The sequence below is a fragment of the Parasteatoda tepidariorum genome, chromosome 7 (genome assembly GCF_982258835.1).
Source record: "Parasteatoda tepidariorum strain Cologne lab strain chromosome 7, Ptep-v5.0, whole genome shotgun sequence".
Lineage (NCBI taxonomy): Eukaryota > Metazoa > Arthropoda > Arachnida > Araneae > Theridiidae > Parasteatoda > Parasteatoda tepidariorum.
Genome location: NC_141761.1, coordinates 84,491,100 through 84,508,582, shown reverse-complemented (window position 1 = coordinate 84,508,582; position 17,483 = coordinate 84,491,100). Strand labels below are relative to the sequence as shown.

The 17,483-nt window shown below is 27.3% G+C and overlaps 2 protein-coding genes across 10 annotated transcripts in view; one reads left to right on the top strand and one right to left on the bottom strand.

Moving 5' to 3' along the window:
• The window catches only part of spab (space blanket), a 49,288-nt gene extending 46,744 nt beyond the window's left edge, over positions 1 to 2,544 (top strand). The window contains exon 4 of one of the 2 annotated variants that reach the window (XM_043047197.3): positions 1,779 to 2,544. In XM_043047197.3, the coding sequence (XP_042903131.1) occupies positions 1,779 to 1,975 (197 nt within the window). In that variant the 3' untranslated portion in view covers positions 1,976 to 2,544. The remainder of the gene's footprint in view (positions 1 to 1,778) is intronic. The other variant, XM_043047198.3, reaches the window with a different exon arrangement.
• A 6,190-nt stretch (positions 2,545 to 8,734) lies between these two features.
• LOC107441696 (echinoderm microtubule-associated protein-like 2) overlaps positions 8,735 to 17,483 on the bottom strand; it is a 76,088-nt gene continuing 67,339 nt past the window's right edge. For 6 of the 8 annotated variants that reach the window (XM_043047193.3, XM_071183215.2, XM_071183216.2 and 3 more), the window contains 7 exons: positions 16,901 to 17,032; positions 16,290 to 16,446; positions 15,264 to 15,361; positions 15,015 to 15,102; positions 12,916 to 13,011; positions 11,997 to 12,127; positions 9,338 to 10,641 (listed from right to left, as the gene is read on the bottom strand). In XM_043047193.3, the coding sequence (XP_042903127.1) occupies positions 10,516 to 10,641; positions 11,997 to 12,127; positions 12,916 to 13,011; positions 15,015 to 15,102; positions 15,264 to 15,361; positions 16,290 to 16,446; positions 16,901 to 17,032 (828 nt within the window). In that variant the 3' untranslated portion in view covers positions 9,338 to 10,515. Of the gene's footprint in view, positions 10,642 to 11,996; positions 12,128 to 12,915; positions 13,012 to 15,014; positions 15,103 to 15,263; positions 15,362 to 16,289; positions 16,447 to 16,900; positions 17,033 to 17,483 lie in introns of all 8 variants that reach the window. The other 2 variants (XM_071183217.2, XM_043047195.3) reach the window with 1 other exon arrangement.

The window sequence follows — 17,483 nt, the reverse complement described above, 5'->3', positions numbered from 1 at the left end:
TCTTTTGATGAAATTGGAATGGCATAAACGTGGCATTATCTAAGTTATACAACATCTAATATTCTTAAAAAAGCCTTGGTGGTTGATGTAGGCTCCTTGATACAAATTTTTAACTTCAAAAAATCTCTAGAGAAATTAAAAATGCAAAACACGTCATCAAAAAGTAGCCATTTCTGGTTGCCAAAACAGGAGATCACGAAAAAATGGTCTAGGGATGATTTTGGGCCAAACCTATTGCACACAAACAATAACACATTTACCAGACGTGTTGTTTCAAGTATATGATTACATTAAAAAAATTATTTAGATAACGGTTGATTTTCCATTTTAGTCAATGGCATTCTGTCTAAAAAGTTTAATAAAATCAGTTTTTAAACTTTTTACAGCAAAACAATTACAGCAAAAAATAGTTAATAACCTAAATTCTGTCACAATGAATAATGTTATCATACCTCGTACAATTTTCTTTATTAACGAAATACTTTGTCTGAAGCCTACAAAATGAATAATTTCAATTCTGAATTAATTTTTTTTAACGCAATCTTTAGTAAATTCAATAGCTACGCTATAATTTTTTCTAACTAATCAAAATATTAAGTTTGAAGTTAGTTTTAAACAAAAGAAGAAAAAAAAGATATTTTATCACATTTATGCACAAGGTCATAGGAGAACGGAAGATTATTTTTCATACGTAGAAGGATAATTTTTTTCCGTTTTGGAAAAAAAACTTAAAATTTACCTTTTTTTTAAAAAATTATTTAAAAATTGCAGAAAATAAGATTTTTTACTGAAGCTTAATTATTTTCATTGAAGCTTTAGCGCAGTACCATAACTGAAACCTAATATTTTTCCGGCTCATTAACGGAGAAAAGGACAATATGAATTTATGAGCCGATGTGGCTCAGGTGATAGAACTTTCGCCTCCCAATCAGGTAATTCAGTTTCGAATCCCAACGTTGGCTGGTTGATACGAATTTTGCTCTCGCATCAACTACAGTGCTGACGTAAAATATCCTCATGGGTTAGAATTCCTTTGCCATTGCGCTAACCGTGGGAGATTTTCGTGGTTTTCCTCTCAGTCGATCTTACTGGTTTCTCTACTTTTCATAACATAACAAAAGCTTAAAATCGTCAATCAATTAATCAAAATCATTTACTTAATGACTAAAATTAATTAATCAGCATAATAAGTTTACCAACAGGAATAAATCCATAGTTAACAGTATGTCGTTTATTAATTTAAGTCATGAAATTACTTTAAAAACAAATAGTTTCTATAAAAATGAATACTTAAAATAAATCAGTAATGAATGATATGCATCAATTGAATCAAAGAACAATTTTTAATTTTAAAGCCATGCATTGTGAATAGAAATGTATATTTCAGAAAGGACAAATTAAAACAAACCCAAGAAAATTCAAGTGACAAGTGCTTAAAATGTATCAAATATTTTATTTTAAATAAAGATTTAGGTAGTATAAAAGAATAATTTGTCATTTTATAAAATTGGTTATCTCGATTACAAGTTATTATACTTGAAAATTTTTTTCTACTTATACACAACGATCAATCAAATTAAAGATTATTATTGTCACTAAATAAATCATTATTACAATATATGCATTACCATATTTCAAAAATGCTTGTATGAACCCTGATTCGGCAAGTAGTATTTTTTAATCACTAGCGAATTTTGATTCTGATTTTGAAAAATGAGATCAAGCCCAGACGATTACAAAATATTTTTGTTTAAATTATTTTGAAATTTTGATTTTAGGTGATGAATGCCTCACTAGCTCAGATTGTGACACCGATAATGGCCTTTGTTGTCAGGTAATGCGCCGTCATCGCATGGCACCAAAGCGGCTATGCTACTACTTTCAAGATCCAGACAGTTGCATTGGAGAGGTAGTGACAAACCTGAAACCACTGAACTACATCCCCAATCCCTTCTTCAAAGCTCGTCTTGGATAAATCCTATTTTTTATCACTTGTATTATCTTGTCATTCTCATAGTTAAGCAAATCAAAGTTAACCTGTAATCTTTCTTCCCCCGAATAGCACACATACAACTGAAAAATGCTGTTTTGGTGTCAAATGAAAAGTGGTAAAAAAAAAGCTCTAAATTAATAGTGTTAAAGAACCGTTTAAATATTATGTAAGAGCACCTGTAGGGTGGTTAAGTAAACACAAAAAATTTTTACTCAAAATTTTATAAAGTAAATTAGAGAGTAAATGCCAAATTACATCTTTTATTTGAATTAAATCTTAAAATTAGATTACTTGATGACCTGTAATCTTAGCTTTGACAGTAAAAGTCAAAGCAAAAACAGGAGAGGATTGTTGTCAATTCTTACGTAAGCGTAAAAGGAGGGTTTGTGATTTGTTAATTTTTGTTGGCAAAGGGGGGAGCAGTATGAGTAACGCTTACGCAAGATAAGCTTAAAAGATAAGATAGCAGTTGAAATCTCCTTACTCTTAATTAACTTTAAATGAAAATAAATTTAACTAAGAAATTCGGATAAAAAATTACTCTATAAAAATATTATTAATTATAAAATATACATTATTAATTGTAAAAATATATTATTACTAGTTATTAAAAATATATATTTGAAAAAAAAATGGAAAAAAGTCTTATTACAATGTTTAAAAATGTTATGAAATTTATTAAAATGTTAATTTCATTCCATGCAAAATTAAATCTTTTATTTGAATTAAATCCTAAAATTCATAAAATTATATTATTACAGTAATAATCAAAGTTAAAGCGAAAAACAAGGGGCAGTGTACTTACCTAAGCAAGGCAGAAGGTTCATAATTCGTTTATTTTTGTTGACAAAATAGGAGAGTTAATTTAAAATGGCAAAAAACATGCTCATGATTTGCTGACAAATTTTCTTTAAACTGTTAAAGTGCACGCACAACGCATAATTTATTTAATCAGATGTCAATTGTTGTTATTCAGGTATATTCTGATACGCTAGAATTATTTTCCTCTTTAATATTAGGATCTGAAAATGATCAATGAAAAACATGAATACTTTCCCTTTTTATGGGGGATATTTGTATACTTTTTCTATTGGCCTTAGAATTTTTAATGGGCTTAATAGAATATACAACATGAAGTACCAGTGCAAAATGAAGAAATAATATTTTGTAATTTCAAATTGTTCAATTCAAACTTTTCAGATATACTATTCATTTAATAGATACAATATATTATTTATTGTACCTAAGTTTTCTTCCCTTTTAAAGTAACTTAGGAATTATTGAGTCTGTAAAGAACAATATCAATTTCAACAAACAGGTTGGGAGTATAGTTCGTTCACCAGGAGTTGGCACTTGGCTCCACCTCCTCGGACGCTGAGTTCATCTCCGCGCTTGAAATTGAGACAACCGTTAATGCGCGCAAAACACAAACAGTGAATTATTTTTCAGTCACTTCACTCTATCATCTATTATACCTTTCGTTTCTTTAGCTAATTAAATATATTTTAAATTTAAAAACTGCTGTTTTCCCAGCAAAATGTCTCAAAAAGGACAAACTATTCACTCAAAGGAAAGAAATATCATAAAAAATGGAGCGAAGTATTATCAAATTTATAAAATATTTAATGTTAAAAAAATATTTTTGCCATACGATCGCCAAATAGCAACCTTCTCCCAAAAATAGCGAATAGTATCATCGCATACCACGTGATGAAGACGGAGCAAAGTGCCAACTCCTGGTGAACGAGCTGTATATTACATAAAATTGAAAAAGTAATGGGATAAGAAAGAGATTATTTGTCAGTATTTGGTTTGATTGGCTAATAGGCTAGTTTTAGTACTCAATCCTGGTTGAAGTTTAAAGAATGGAACCCAAATAGTCTAAAAGCACAAAGCTGTTTGATGTTAGTGACAAGTCCCTTCTTGGGGAGAATATTAATAAATAATACATTCTGTTTTCAATAGTTAAACTGATGATGACGATTATCAAACCAGTTGCAGAGAATAAAAACATATGCATTTTTAATTCATTATTTAGTTTCGTTGGAACTAGTAAATTTACAAGATTGTGAAGTTTACTAGTTTTTGATGTTTCAAAATTTCCTTTAACATTGAATAGCAGCATTCAAATATTGTATATTCATATATGCATATATATATATATATATATAGCACAATAAAATAAAAACGATAAAAAGAAAAAAACAAAGAAAATTAATAAGTGTTTTTTACTGCGAGTTAGCTGCAAGTATCTAGAATTCATAAAATAAGTTAAAAGCATAAAGAAAACATGGAAATAATTAAGATTAATGAAAAGAAAAGAAGAAAAATTATTAAAATATTTTTCTTAAAAAAATTTACAAAATATATATATGAAAAAGAAGGAAAACAAAATAAAGAAAAGATATAATCTCTTCATCAGCTCACACGATTATATCTGCAAAACAATTATGTCTGCATCTCCTTTTTGCAGATATAATCGTGAGAGCTGATGAAGAGCTCTTCTCTCTCACCAGAATCTCTTCATCATCTCACACGATTATATCTGCATCTCCTTTTTGCAGATATAATCGTGAGAGCTGATGAAGAGCTCTTCTCGCTCACCAGAATCTCTTCATCATCTCACACGATTATATCTGCATCTCCTTTTTGCAGATATAATCGTGTGAGATGAGATATTTTCTTTATTTTGTTTTCCGACTTTTCAATATATATATTTTTTTAAATTTTTTTTTTAATATTTCTTAAAAATATTTTATTTTAATAATTTTTCTGCTTCTCTTTTTAAAAAAATCTTCATTATTTTCCATGTTTTCTCTATATTTTTAACTTATATATACGTATTTACTGTTAGGAGTGTAACGAGACCTGGATCTAGTATATCTTTAGCCTTGAAAATTATTAGAAATATATGAAAAATGTATCATATTATCAAAACAGCATTTTTCAACTTAAAGCAATATTTATTAAAAAGTACTGCTCAAATGAAAAGTACATACATGTATCGTTGTCAGTATTTGTGCTCTAATTGTGAAAATGGTTAAGTGTTCTATTTACATTTTCTTTTACTGCTACTTACATATCCTCAACCCAGTTCGGTGTCAAAACTTTCATGAAATTAAAATTTCATACCCTTTATTTGTGATTTCATTCATTACATTTTTTAACATGAAAAACTTCTACTTCTAAATGGATTTAATGTGGCCTAATTTCTTTATATGACTCTTGCTCTTTATTACGTTGCTGGATTCAATAGACAATCTACAAAAGATGTGACTTCGTAATTGTAAAATATTCGTTTCTGATGAGCGATTAATCCTCTTGGGCCAGGTGAAGCTATTGGTCGAAAATGACATCACTGTTTGTGGGAAGGGAGATGGTGGCTATTGGCTGGTGTTTGTATGATTTTGGCGACAAATCTCCCATTTACGTGCTCTTGGAATTTATTTCTTCTTTGTGAATTTTACTTAATATTATGTCGTCTTTGGGGTGAGGGGGATAGGTAAATGTCCTCTTCAGTATTTCAGAAAGTATTTATGTTTAAATTGATTTAAATTCATCAAAGCTAAAACCAAGAAAAATAATGAATGTTTCTGCAAATATAAAATGGTATAGTAATATTACAAATATGTTTTATTTTGTTTAAATATTTTTTCGCAAATCACCTGATTCATAATTAATAATAACAAGAAACATTAATAAATAAAAACAAGAAAACATTAATAGATAAAGCAAGAAACATAAATATCACGTGTAAACAGAGCGCGTTTGAAAACTAAATATAAAATCGGTCACCAAAATACTATGCAATACATAGCATGACCCTTACCCCAGACAGTGATGTCATTTTCGACCAATTAGCTTTTGTATTAACAATCAATAATTCCATTTATCTTTTATAGAAGAGTTCAGTAGAAAAAAATATCTTTTGGGGGCTTTCATGATTTACGTTTTAATAATAACTTAATTATTCATCCATAGCAATTGACTTTTACTTAAGATCAATTTGTTTTAAGTAAAGGTCAAAATTATTGTAGGTTTTCAACTTTCTTTGTAAAAAACGTTATTTTAGTACATACAAATTACTTACATATTTATTTTTTTTATTCTGAACATATTTTCAAACAAAGACAAATTTAATTTAATTTCATGAATAAATTAAATTTTATAGGAACAAGATAGAAACAACAAACATTATTTTTATTCTGTTTTCTTCTTCACATATTTACAAAATTTTATACATAAGTGTATAGCTGCTAGATAAGAAACTTTTTAATCTTCATAAGATTGAAGCCAGTTACAAAAAATTATTAATCACATGATCAAACTCTAAAGGCCAGAAAACAACAATTATACCAGCAGCATTTTCACAACACTATCACAAACATTCAATATATCATTTGTAACAAATCAATGTCACAACACTCATCATAGCTTATATATATATACATAGGCCAATATAAAATTAGGCATTTCTCTGGTGCAAAGACACACAAATAGGTTTGTAAAACTATGTTACACACATAAAAAATCTTAACATAAATTTATTTGGCATTCAATTTCAATGGTAATACTTAATGAAGAAATATAGAAGTTTGTAAAAATTTAAGACAGATAACAATTTTAGAAAGGTAACTATTAGTCATTACAAAAATACAGTTACCAATTTTGATTTTTTCTTCTCCAATAATTGTGGATATGTTTATAAAACTGACACTAAATTATTAAGAAATGCATATAGACTCATTTAATTTTTAGATTCTGAATACTAATACTACAGGGTTGCCACTCAAATCTGGAAAAAATATTCCCTTTGTTTTCCCTGTACATATTATACACAATATATTGTGAGGAGACACAATTACCGTGCTCTTGAGTGAGCTATATTAGGCTAACTATAATAGTTTAAATTGCTGGAAAAACTTAATGGTAATTACAGGGCATCTGCTACATTTTAGATTTTCAAATTCAAGACTTTTCATTACTAATTCCAAGAATTTTTCATGACTTAACAAAGTTACTATTTTCTTCGACAAAAACACAACAATAAATTAAAAAAAGCATTATAATAACATTCATTGAAATGATAGGTATAATCAAAACTGTTATACCCTGCATCTTCATATTTATATATTTTAAATTTAAAAAACAGAAGAAAGAAAGAGTTGAAGCAATAAAATAGTTGAACAAAATACAAAAGCAAAAAAATTTTTTTCTCTACAGAATTACATTCTAAAGATACTTTTCTTGTTCATCGGAAAAGAAAGAAATACTCCTGATTTATCTGTTCTCATTTCGGAATAAAAAAATTCGCCCATGACCGGCTTGCATCAGCTAAAATTTTAAATTGATAAAATAAAAATAATAACAAAAATTCTGAAATCACAGAAGTTTGAAAGATAATTCGTTTCTAGAAATGATATTTTTTCTTTCATGTTTTGAAAGAACACCATAATTTTTAAAGAACACGATTAAAAACATTTTATACTTTAATCAAATATGACTGTGAGTGGGGATTTTGTTACAAATTCAGGTATTCGGAACACTATGAAATTGGGGGTAAATTCCATTTTAAAAATTAGATTTTTGGGAGACCTAAATCCGACTTTTTTTTTAAAAAGTTAAAATCGTGACATTTCATGACAAATTTTGTTCAATACAAAAACTCATGACTTTGCAGGTGCGCGGATACCCTGTAATTACTTTTAAAAGACGAAAATAAGAAATAAAATTCCCTGTATTTTCCCAGTTTGTATGGAAAAACTCAAAATTCCCTGTTATTTTAGGTGATTTTTAAATTCCCTGCTTTTTCCATATTCTCCCTGTAGAGTGGTAAACCTGCATTAATAATGTTTTTTGTACACATGTATTTCAAAAGAGATTAAATAGTTTACATTTTTCAACAATGTTTCAAACAACATTTTAAAATCTAAGAGCCTTAAAACAGCTGATATTTCAATTTATTGATTTTTGAAATTATATATATATTTTTAATACTAGTATTATTATTAAAATTGTTTTATTAAACAGAAATATTTGAATAATTTACACATGGAAATATTTTCATATATCAAATATTCCGATTATCTATGGTAAAAATAAAATTAAAAAAAAAACTTTTACACAAGCAGATATAATCACAATAAATTCTACACATAAATTCATGTAAAAGGGATTATCAAACTATTATTTATGTCTGTGGGGAAAAAATATAAAATTGCTTGAAAAAAAAGAACACCTTGTAATATAAACCAAATTAGAGGAGAAAAAGTCAATGACTTCTAGACTATGCAACAAAAAAGAATTAATCACTTACTTTCGCACTAATTCAATTCCTATTCATATTACCTGGGAAGTACCAAATTTGCTGCATCGACACATTCCTGTGACATTTGACTGCCAATGAGTAACAATAAAGTTAATTTAGTGAGTGTAGTAAACCTTTGTTAAGTATGCATAATTTTGTACTTACACTAACTCATCTTTGCTAAATTCATTATTAATTTCAATATTTTTATATTATTAATTCAAATATTTAATATTATTGTTAAAACTGTTTTATTAGATAGAAGTATTTGAATAATTTATTTATGGAAATATTTTCATGTATCAAATATTCCGATTATCTACAATAAAAAATAAAACTTTAACGCCAACAGATATAATCACAATAAATTCTACGCATGCACACATGTAAATGGGAAAGAGATTATTAAATTTTTTTTTGTTTCTGGGAGAAAAAAAATATAAAATTGCCTGAAAGAAAACACCTTGTAATATAAACCAAATAAGAGCAGAAAAAGCCAACTTCCAGAATATGCAACAAAAAATAATTAATTAACTACTTTCATATTAATTCAATACCTATTCCTACGAGGAAAGTACCAAATTTGCTGCATTGACATATTTCAGTGACGTTTGACTGCCAATGAGTGACAATAAAGTTAATTTAGTGAGTGTAATAAACCTTTATTATGTATTATTTCGCACTTACACTAACTTATCTTTGTTAAATTACTTATTAATTTCAAAAATTTTTTAGCACTTTAAATTATCACTTTTTGAAGTTATATTGATAAGTTAAACTGATTCTTTTTCTCCGCTTTTATGTAAAAAAATTTTCAATTTCTTTTTTTAAAGTAGAGAAGAAAAATAATTTAAATATGTTAAATATTAAAATATATTTCATAATTAAGAGCCATACTAAAAAGAGTAAGAATAAAATTGAATTTTTCAAACATAATATAAATTTCAGTTTCTCTACTTCTTTCAATCAGGAAAATTCAAAACTGCTTCTTAGAGATAATTTAAGATCCACACACTGAACAATTAAACCTAAAACTGTTTCTTTTTTTCTTTTTAAAATATACTTAATATTTTCAATATTTAAAATGCTACAAACCATTAATTTATAGTAAAAAGCTTTTTAAAACTAAAACAATGAAAGATTAATTATGAAAGAACGCTAAAACTTTTGAATGAATACTAACATGCAATAATAATAAATGTCATTTATTAGAAAACTAATGAGGGGTAACTTGATTATTATACTTGTTATAAGAATTACAAAACTTCATCTTGTTTATAATTCAAAGAATAATTTTCATTGACATTTCTTTTTAAAGATTGTTCTACAGAACGAAATTTAAAAAAGATAATTTTATAAAGAAAAAGAATCCATAGTTTTGATTAACTTTTAATATATATTGAAATTCAAAATGTTTTCTAAACACAACACATAATAAAGTTTTTTATAAGCTATATAGTTTATTAACAAAACACATTTATAAACAAAAAGCTATAAAAACATTGAAATATCACACATTTCGAAATGAAAAGTCTGCATTACACATTTTCAGGATTCAACATGTAAAAATGCATTTCAAAGTTAATAACATAAATCATTCAGTTTTATATAAATAATTTCGTTTTTTTTCTACATAACATTGTATAAGTTTACAGCTAGTTCAGACATCGCTTAACTTATGTTTGAAATTCTTTTGTTCTGAATGCCAAAGTGCAATTTTTTGTAAAAAACATTAATAATTTTTAAAGATTTAAAACACTTCACTATTAAAAATATAAGAATACCATTGTTGTAAAACATATTTGCATTCAAAAAAACTATATAAAGATATCTCTTTACTATCACAATCTAAAGTTAGATAACACAATTTTTACTTATGTAATATTTTTCACTGGGTTAAATTTCTGATTATAAGTCACCAGGTTCAATTTCTTCATAAAAGCATAAAACTTTACAAGTCCCAAAAGAGAGACGTAAACATCGTGTTGTAAAAATAAAACCACTTGAAATGAATACTAAGCACCAACATTAAATAAATTCTTTCTAAAAGTCTCAAACAATAACAAGAGACTTGAAAGTTATTTGCTTAGTATGTATCTCCAAACTTGTTTCTTCCTCAGCAAGTATTCTTCAATTGCTCTAGTAAGGCAAAATCAGTGATTTAGAAAATCTAGTTTTATGACCAAGTAGTATACTACATGTTCATGTGATTACTTTACGTTAATGCCCACTGCATGATGCTGCAGTCTCGCCCTCCGAGAGATATTAGTCTTGTATCATCAGGAGTAAAGTCTACATTAGTCACATGACTACTATGGCCGCCATAACTGTGATGAGGTGACTGAAAAATATAAGTAATAAAATGTACTTAAAACTACACACAATTATTATTGTTATATATATACTCAAAACTACATATATACAGTGGAACTCGCTTAAGTTTTTTTAAGGGAGTGGAAAGAAATAACTTATTAAACGGGAAAACTTCATAAACAGTGAAGTATAAAAACACTCAAATTAAAAACTAAAAATTTTTTTAACTTGTATAACTTATATTACAGAATCAGCATAATGGAATAAATATTTAATTTTACAATCCATTTAGAAAAAAAATGCTGATAACTAAAAACAAAGTTGTCTACCTTCCTTTTTATTTTAGCCAATGTTATGCTATTTACACAGTGATGCACACATTTTTACAATTATTGATGAGACTTTTGCTTAATCGTATAAAGTAGTTTGTTTTTGCTTTTTCTCACCGACCATTAATTGAAAATTGTCCAACTGCTGTAAATATATGAACATTTCTGGAGCCACATTTGAAATTAAATTTTTGAAAAGTATCCAACGCTTTTCTGGCATCAGAAAGACTAGGAGGTTTGGCAATATCTTCCTCAGTTTCACTCAATTCTTCTGTGTCATTTGAAACATCACAAATATCTTTTAATGTAAGCACATCACAAATATTTTTTAATGTAAGCACATCACAAGGTAAAATTTCGTCGACAACCGATGCATATTCTTCAAACAATAACAATGTTTCTTACTTTTTTACTCAGTTTGTATACCTTATACAATAAAGTACAGTTTGAGGACAAAATTAATGGATGTCGAAACAAGTTTTTAATTGGCTTTATCAACAGCAGAATATGTACATTTATGGTTATACCAGTTACTAGTGTCATCTATTGACACACCTTGTAAGAAAAATTTGATTTTGGTAAGAGAACAACATTTTGGTGGCTGTAGCAGAATTTAGCAAACATTACATTTCTATCTCCTTTCAATTTTCTGTTGATTTTTCAAATTGGCAGTCACTTTAGGACCATCCAAAATAAGAAATTGATGTGAAATAAAAATATACATAAGTAGTTTTAAAGTTACACTTGAAAAAAATACCAAAAAAAATTCTACATATTTTTTATTTTAAAGAGGAAAATTTGGTTTTTTCTTTAATTATAAGTACACTTTCACAGTAATATTTCCACTAATTTGATAGTTTGAAATAACACTAGTTAAATTAAGAATTAAAATATCTTAAAAATAACAACACTTAAAGTTTTACAAATAATTTTTAAAAGCTAAAATTACTAGAAACTTTACAAAGTTTAAATAATTTTGTGTATTTAATAATAAACAATCATAACTTTGTAAAAATAGATCAATTGAATTTTATGAATGGTTAAAACTTCATACCTTAGGTTGGCATGCTGGGAAACTATAAATATTAACTTTGCCAAAATCATCTCCAGTAGCAATTAATTTCTGATTATGAGATCGAGAACAAGTATTGACATCAGAACCATCAGCATTTTCAGGCCATATACCTAAACAGAAAAGGCAAAAATATTAACTTAGGTCTAGGAATATAAGAGAATCACTAAAATATGATCAAAAATGACTTTACCATATTACCAGTAACCATAAATTTAATACAAACATATTTGCCAAAATTTAATATTTTGTGCTTAGATATATGTATGTAAATCTGTGTAGACATAAAAGAATCAAAATGAAAAATAGCAAAGGATCCAAATAAGCATACAACTGAAGAAATAAATTTTTTCTAAAAGGGATAGTCAATACATTTGAGTAAGATAATCAATCATTTAGATTGTCAAATAAATTTTCATAATTGAAAGAAAAACAAATTGAAAATATAAGTTTGTGCATGAAATCAGTAACTGATGATTCATTATTTAAAGATAAGACATAAATTAATATTTCATAACAGCTAAAATAGAGATTAACTAACAAGAATTAGGAAGAAAAATGGAAGAGGAATGCATTTTTTTTATTAAAGAAAACTATTACTTAAGAAACATCTCCTTTTAAAGTAACTAAAATAAAAATAATAATTTCAAAAAAAAAGAGGAAAGTTTAACATTTCTAGCTTAACGTATAAACTTTAAAGAATGAATAAAAAATTATACCATGAATTTGTCAACTTATGAGTTCCGCACAAGTATTAAGCATTTCGTAACAGAAAAAGAAACTGCACCCAATAAAAAAAAAGTACTTAGCTTAGTTATGTTTAGTGAAACATGTTTGAAAATACTATAGTAAAATGCTAAGATAAAAAAGGAAATCAGTAATAAATATTTGTATGCATTACCTAACACACTAAAACCAATGGTACAAGTTTGAGTTTGCCATTTGAGATCTCTTGCAATCGACATATTGCTAACTTGTCTACAAACACCAGCATTCCCTGTAAAAAGATTAAAAAATGTTATTAAAAAAATTAGATTTAAATTAACATTTATGAGTAAACAATTTCACAGACCAATTATTTGTCCAATGAGAGAAAGAGAAAAATCTACATAAATTGTCACTATTTTAGAAAAAAAAAATTTTATTTATTTAAATTTGATCAAAACAGTCATATTCTATTCTTTTGACTGAACTTCAAAAAATAATAATAAATAATTCCTTATGGTATAAAGATAACAACAAGATTTAACGGCACATACCGTTTTAATAAAAATTATTAAAAAAATTACAACTTTGCAAAAGTTGACAGGTAAGGATGTATTTTGTGTAATTATTTAATTTTTATTTTTTGAAAACCATCCAATTTTATAATTTTAGAGTGACAATAAATAAACACACATCATTACTGTCACATATCTTACATCAGGGTGTTTCTTAATTCAACCTAATTAACCATTATTTTAACAAGAAACCATGTTGTATCAGTGCCATTACAAAGACGAGCAATTATTATTGTACAGTTAAATGACATAAATAGAATGAAATAATATTTACTATTAACCTGTCAATTTCAGTTCACGTTAGCATCATTTTTATTTTTTCACACTATAACTGTTTCTGTTTGGGAGGCAAGGAACATAAAGTAGGGCATCAATTGTATATGTTATATTAATGACACAAGTATATGCTTATGGTGTTATCTTATTTAGTAACAAGCGTTCTTTCGTTTCCCCCTCTTTTTTTCTTTCTTGGGTATGTGTCCGCAATCTTGCTACTAAAAAAAGGACTTTGAAACATGTAAGTTGTCAGAGACTGCATTTACTGGTCAAGTTTTCAAGATTTTCCCTTTTATGAAGTAGGCAAAAAATGTTTGAGAAAATTTTTTTTTAGGCGTAGAAGACTGATTTTCAAGTGAAGTTTATCACTCTCTTCCTTGATTTTGCATAGTGAGGATTTTCAAGAAAAAAATGAATAAAATGGACTACTGTTGGGAGACAATGATGCCGTAAATAAAATAATAAATAATAGCTTATTTTCTTCATTTTATCCAGCTTAAGGAGAATTCTTATATTAACTCATATGCTAGATCGAATGTCAGTTCTGGTTCTTTTTCTTTCACTTGGCGATTTTCATTACACCAAGTTGAATACGAGGAAGATACCAGGAAGAAGAAAATCACGTCAGACTTTGAAACCTTAGGTTCCATAGATTATTTCCTAGGTTCCAGCTTATTTTCTTTGTTTTATCCAGCTTAAAGAAAATTCTTATATTTACTCATGTGCTACTTTGAATGATAGTTTTTTTCTTCTTTCTCCTGATATTTATTATTACACCATGTTTAATAAGAGTAGGATACAAAAGTGAAGAAAATTGCACCAGACTTTGAAATCCTAGGTACCATACACTGGATGTTCACAGGAGTTTAAACCTTGTAATGGCTGTTTATATTTTGAAGAAGAGATGTCTACAAGATGAAAAGTTTTTACAAACCATTAAGTTTCAGATGCTGAAAAAATAATTTACATATCTTTACACACATGAGCATAATTACTTTACGTTTCCCTCATGGATGGAAAGTTCAACCACATGGAGTGTTTTAATCTCAACGAATTTAAATCCGCTGTCATGCAAGGTCAAATCAAAGAGATGCTACGGAAGTTTATGATATGCTTAATCCTGATAAAAGGAATAAGCAAGAATTTAATGAACTTATTGTAGCCTCTGACTTTAATTTGTGATTTTTTCCATTTTTGACACTTAGGATATGTGCCATAGTAGAAATCAACTAAAACGTTAAACACTTTTAAATTATTTTTTTCTTTTCAGTTGCATTTTACTTTTCTTAGCATTTAATTTGGTTCAAGTTTTTTCACATGTAGAATTCAAATTTTGCCATTTATTTGGCATCATAAAGAGAATTTGAATTTTGCAGAATTTTTACACAAAAAATTTATTAATTTGCTTAATGTTTGCTTTCACATCTTACTTTTTCATACTTACAATATAAAAGCTCATAATCTCCGGAACTAGTTTGAATGTATGTACTATCTTCTGACCAGTCAAGGTGAGTAATAAAGCTTGAATGACCCTACAAACAGAAATATTATTAAAGCTAGAAATGTCCCAAACAGCTCATGTTGATTTGTTCCCAAAACTTTCAATTTTAATAATTAAATAAATTATTATAATAACTAAAGAATAAAAGTAAATAGTATTAAATAAAATAAATATAATTTGGCGAAAAATTACCATGCAACGACCTATCCTGTTATATTTTTTACATTCATCATCAACTTGATAAACATATATGTAATTGTCGTGTGATCCAACAGCTAAGAAACGGCCATCTGAAAAAGAAAAAAAAACACTTCTAGTAATTGAAACTACTTTAAAAAGAATTAAAATATTTGAAAGTTTTTCATTAATCCAAAAAATAATATTGAGGGCAGGGATAGCCTGGTTGGTAGGGCACTGCGTTCACGTCCAAGGGATAGTGGGTTCAATCCTCGCCGGCTGAAGACTCCTCGTCTACTAAATGGTGGCTGGTGCATGGTAAATCTGTCAAGTCACAAAGTCCTCCATGTTCCCATAACAAATCAAACCTCTGGGGGTACTGATTCAGGAGTTCCCTTGTCTTCTAGATTGGCTCAAAATTACAAAGCTACAGAGTTGAACATTAGTAGTCTCCATGTTCCCATAACAAATCAAACCTCTGGGGGTACTGATTCAGGAGTTCCCTTGTCTTCTAGATTGGCTCAAAATTACAAGGCTACAGAGTTGAACATTAGTAGTCTTAACCCAAAATTGGGTCGGCTGTTCAACGACGGATATATATATATATCAACAATATTGAAAAAAATAAGTTAATGCTAAAAAGAGGTTTTAAAGCAATTAGATTTTGTATTTATAACAAGTTTGTAACAGTCAAATTATAAATTTCTAAAATTTTTATTTCATATAGTCAAAAAGTAATTAACTACATAGATTAAATTTATTTTGTTAAAAATTCAGAATTTATTATAATAAAGCATTACTTGCATGTAAATAAAAAGGTAGAATCATCTAAATTGGTGTTCAGTTTAGTAGATCATTATAAAACAAAACAAATCACTCATGCATGTAAAATTCAATTGCAGAATATTAATTCCAGGTAAGATTTTAAGATGGTACTGTTGGACATTACGTAGTTATACTTAGTTTGAAAGTTTACTGAAAAGTTTGAGAATGATTTCTCTCTTATTTATTTTATGTATAATAATTAGAATGAATACACACCAGGTGAAAATCTAATGCAGTCTATGACTTCATTTCCATCAGCATGCATGGAATAAACTTGGCGTGTTGTTGCATCTAGCACTGACCACCTGCCAGACGAGGTTGCAAGAGCAAGAACACTTCCATCAGGTGAGAAACAAGCTGACTGCACTGCCTCCTAGATGAAGCATAATTAATAACTTCATATTAAAGAGTATAATTAATACTTATGGACAACACAGAAAATTAAATTATCAATTATATGTATCATATAATGAATATACTACCACTCTATGAAAACCCTCTCCAGAGTAATGTAACAGATAATGTTCCAGAGTAATATCTAAACTTTTATGCTATTTTAAAATAATAAATTAAAAATTTTTGATGAATTTTTTTTTTTTTTTTTTGTCTTTCACTATAGCCATCACTAAGTTTTTATTCTTTTTAACTCACAATGTATTGGATTAAATAAATTTATAAACTTTTTCAATTAAAATAGTAATTTATCATGTTATTTAGACTCAGTTTTTTTTTTCAAATAAGGTTTTGAATTTTTTTACTTATTTAATTTTTTGAACATAACTTATATAACTAAGAAAAATACTAAAAATTGAAGGAAAAATACATACTCCAATATCTTTGCTCCAAACGACTGAATGAGACATAGTGTCCCACATATGAATAAAATGATCATGACCTCCACTAATGAATTGACTTTGGCTAGGATGAACAGCAAGGGCCCATATCTCTTCAGTGTGGCCCTATAAACAAACAAAAATTATATCATAACTTTTAAGAATGAATAAAATATTGTTCCGTGCTTTACTATTTTCAAGAAATTAGCCGATATGTAATACATCTTAAACAAAAAGAAAGATAAAATTCTAAATTTGGTCAATTAGGATTAAAATAAATAAAAATTAAGTTTCACAAGTAGATTTTAAACAAAGTAGTTCTGAGGTGAATTTGATTATAATAGTAAAAAGAAATACATCTCATACTAATACATAAACAAACAAAAATTATATCATAACTTTTAATAATAAATAAAATAATGTTTCGTGTTTTACTATTTCCAAGAAATTAGCCAATATGTAATACATCTTGAACGAAAAGAAAGATAAAATTCTAAATTTGGTTAATAAGGATTAAAATAAATAAAAATTAAGTTTCAAAAGTAGATTTTTAACAAAGTAGTTCTGCGGTGAATTT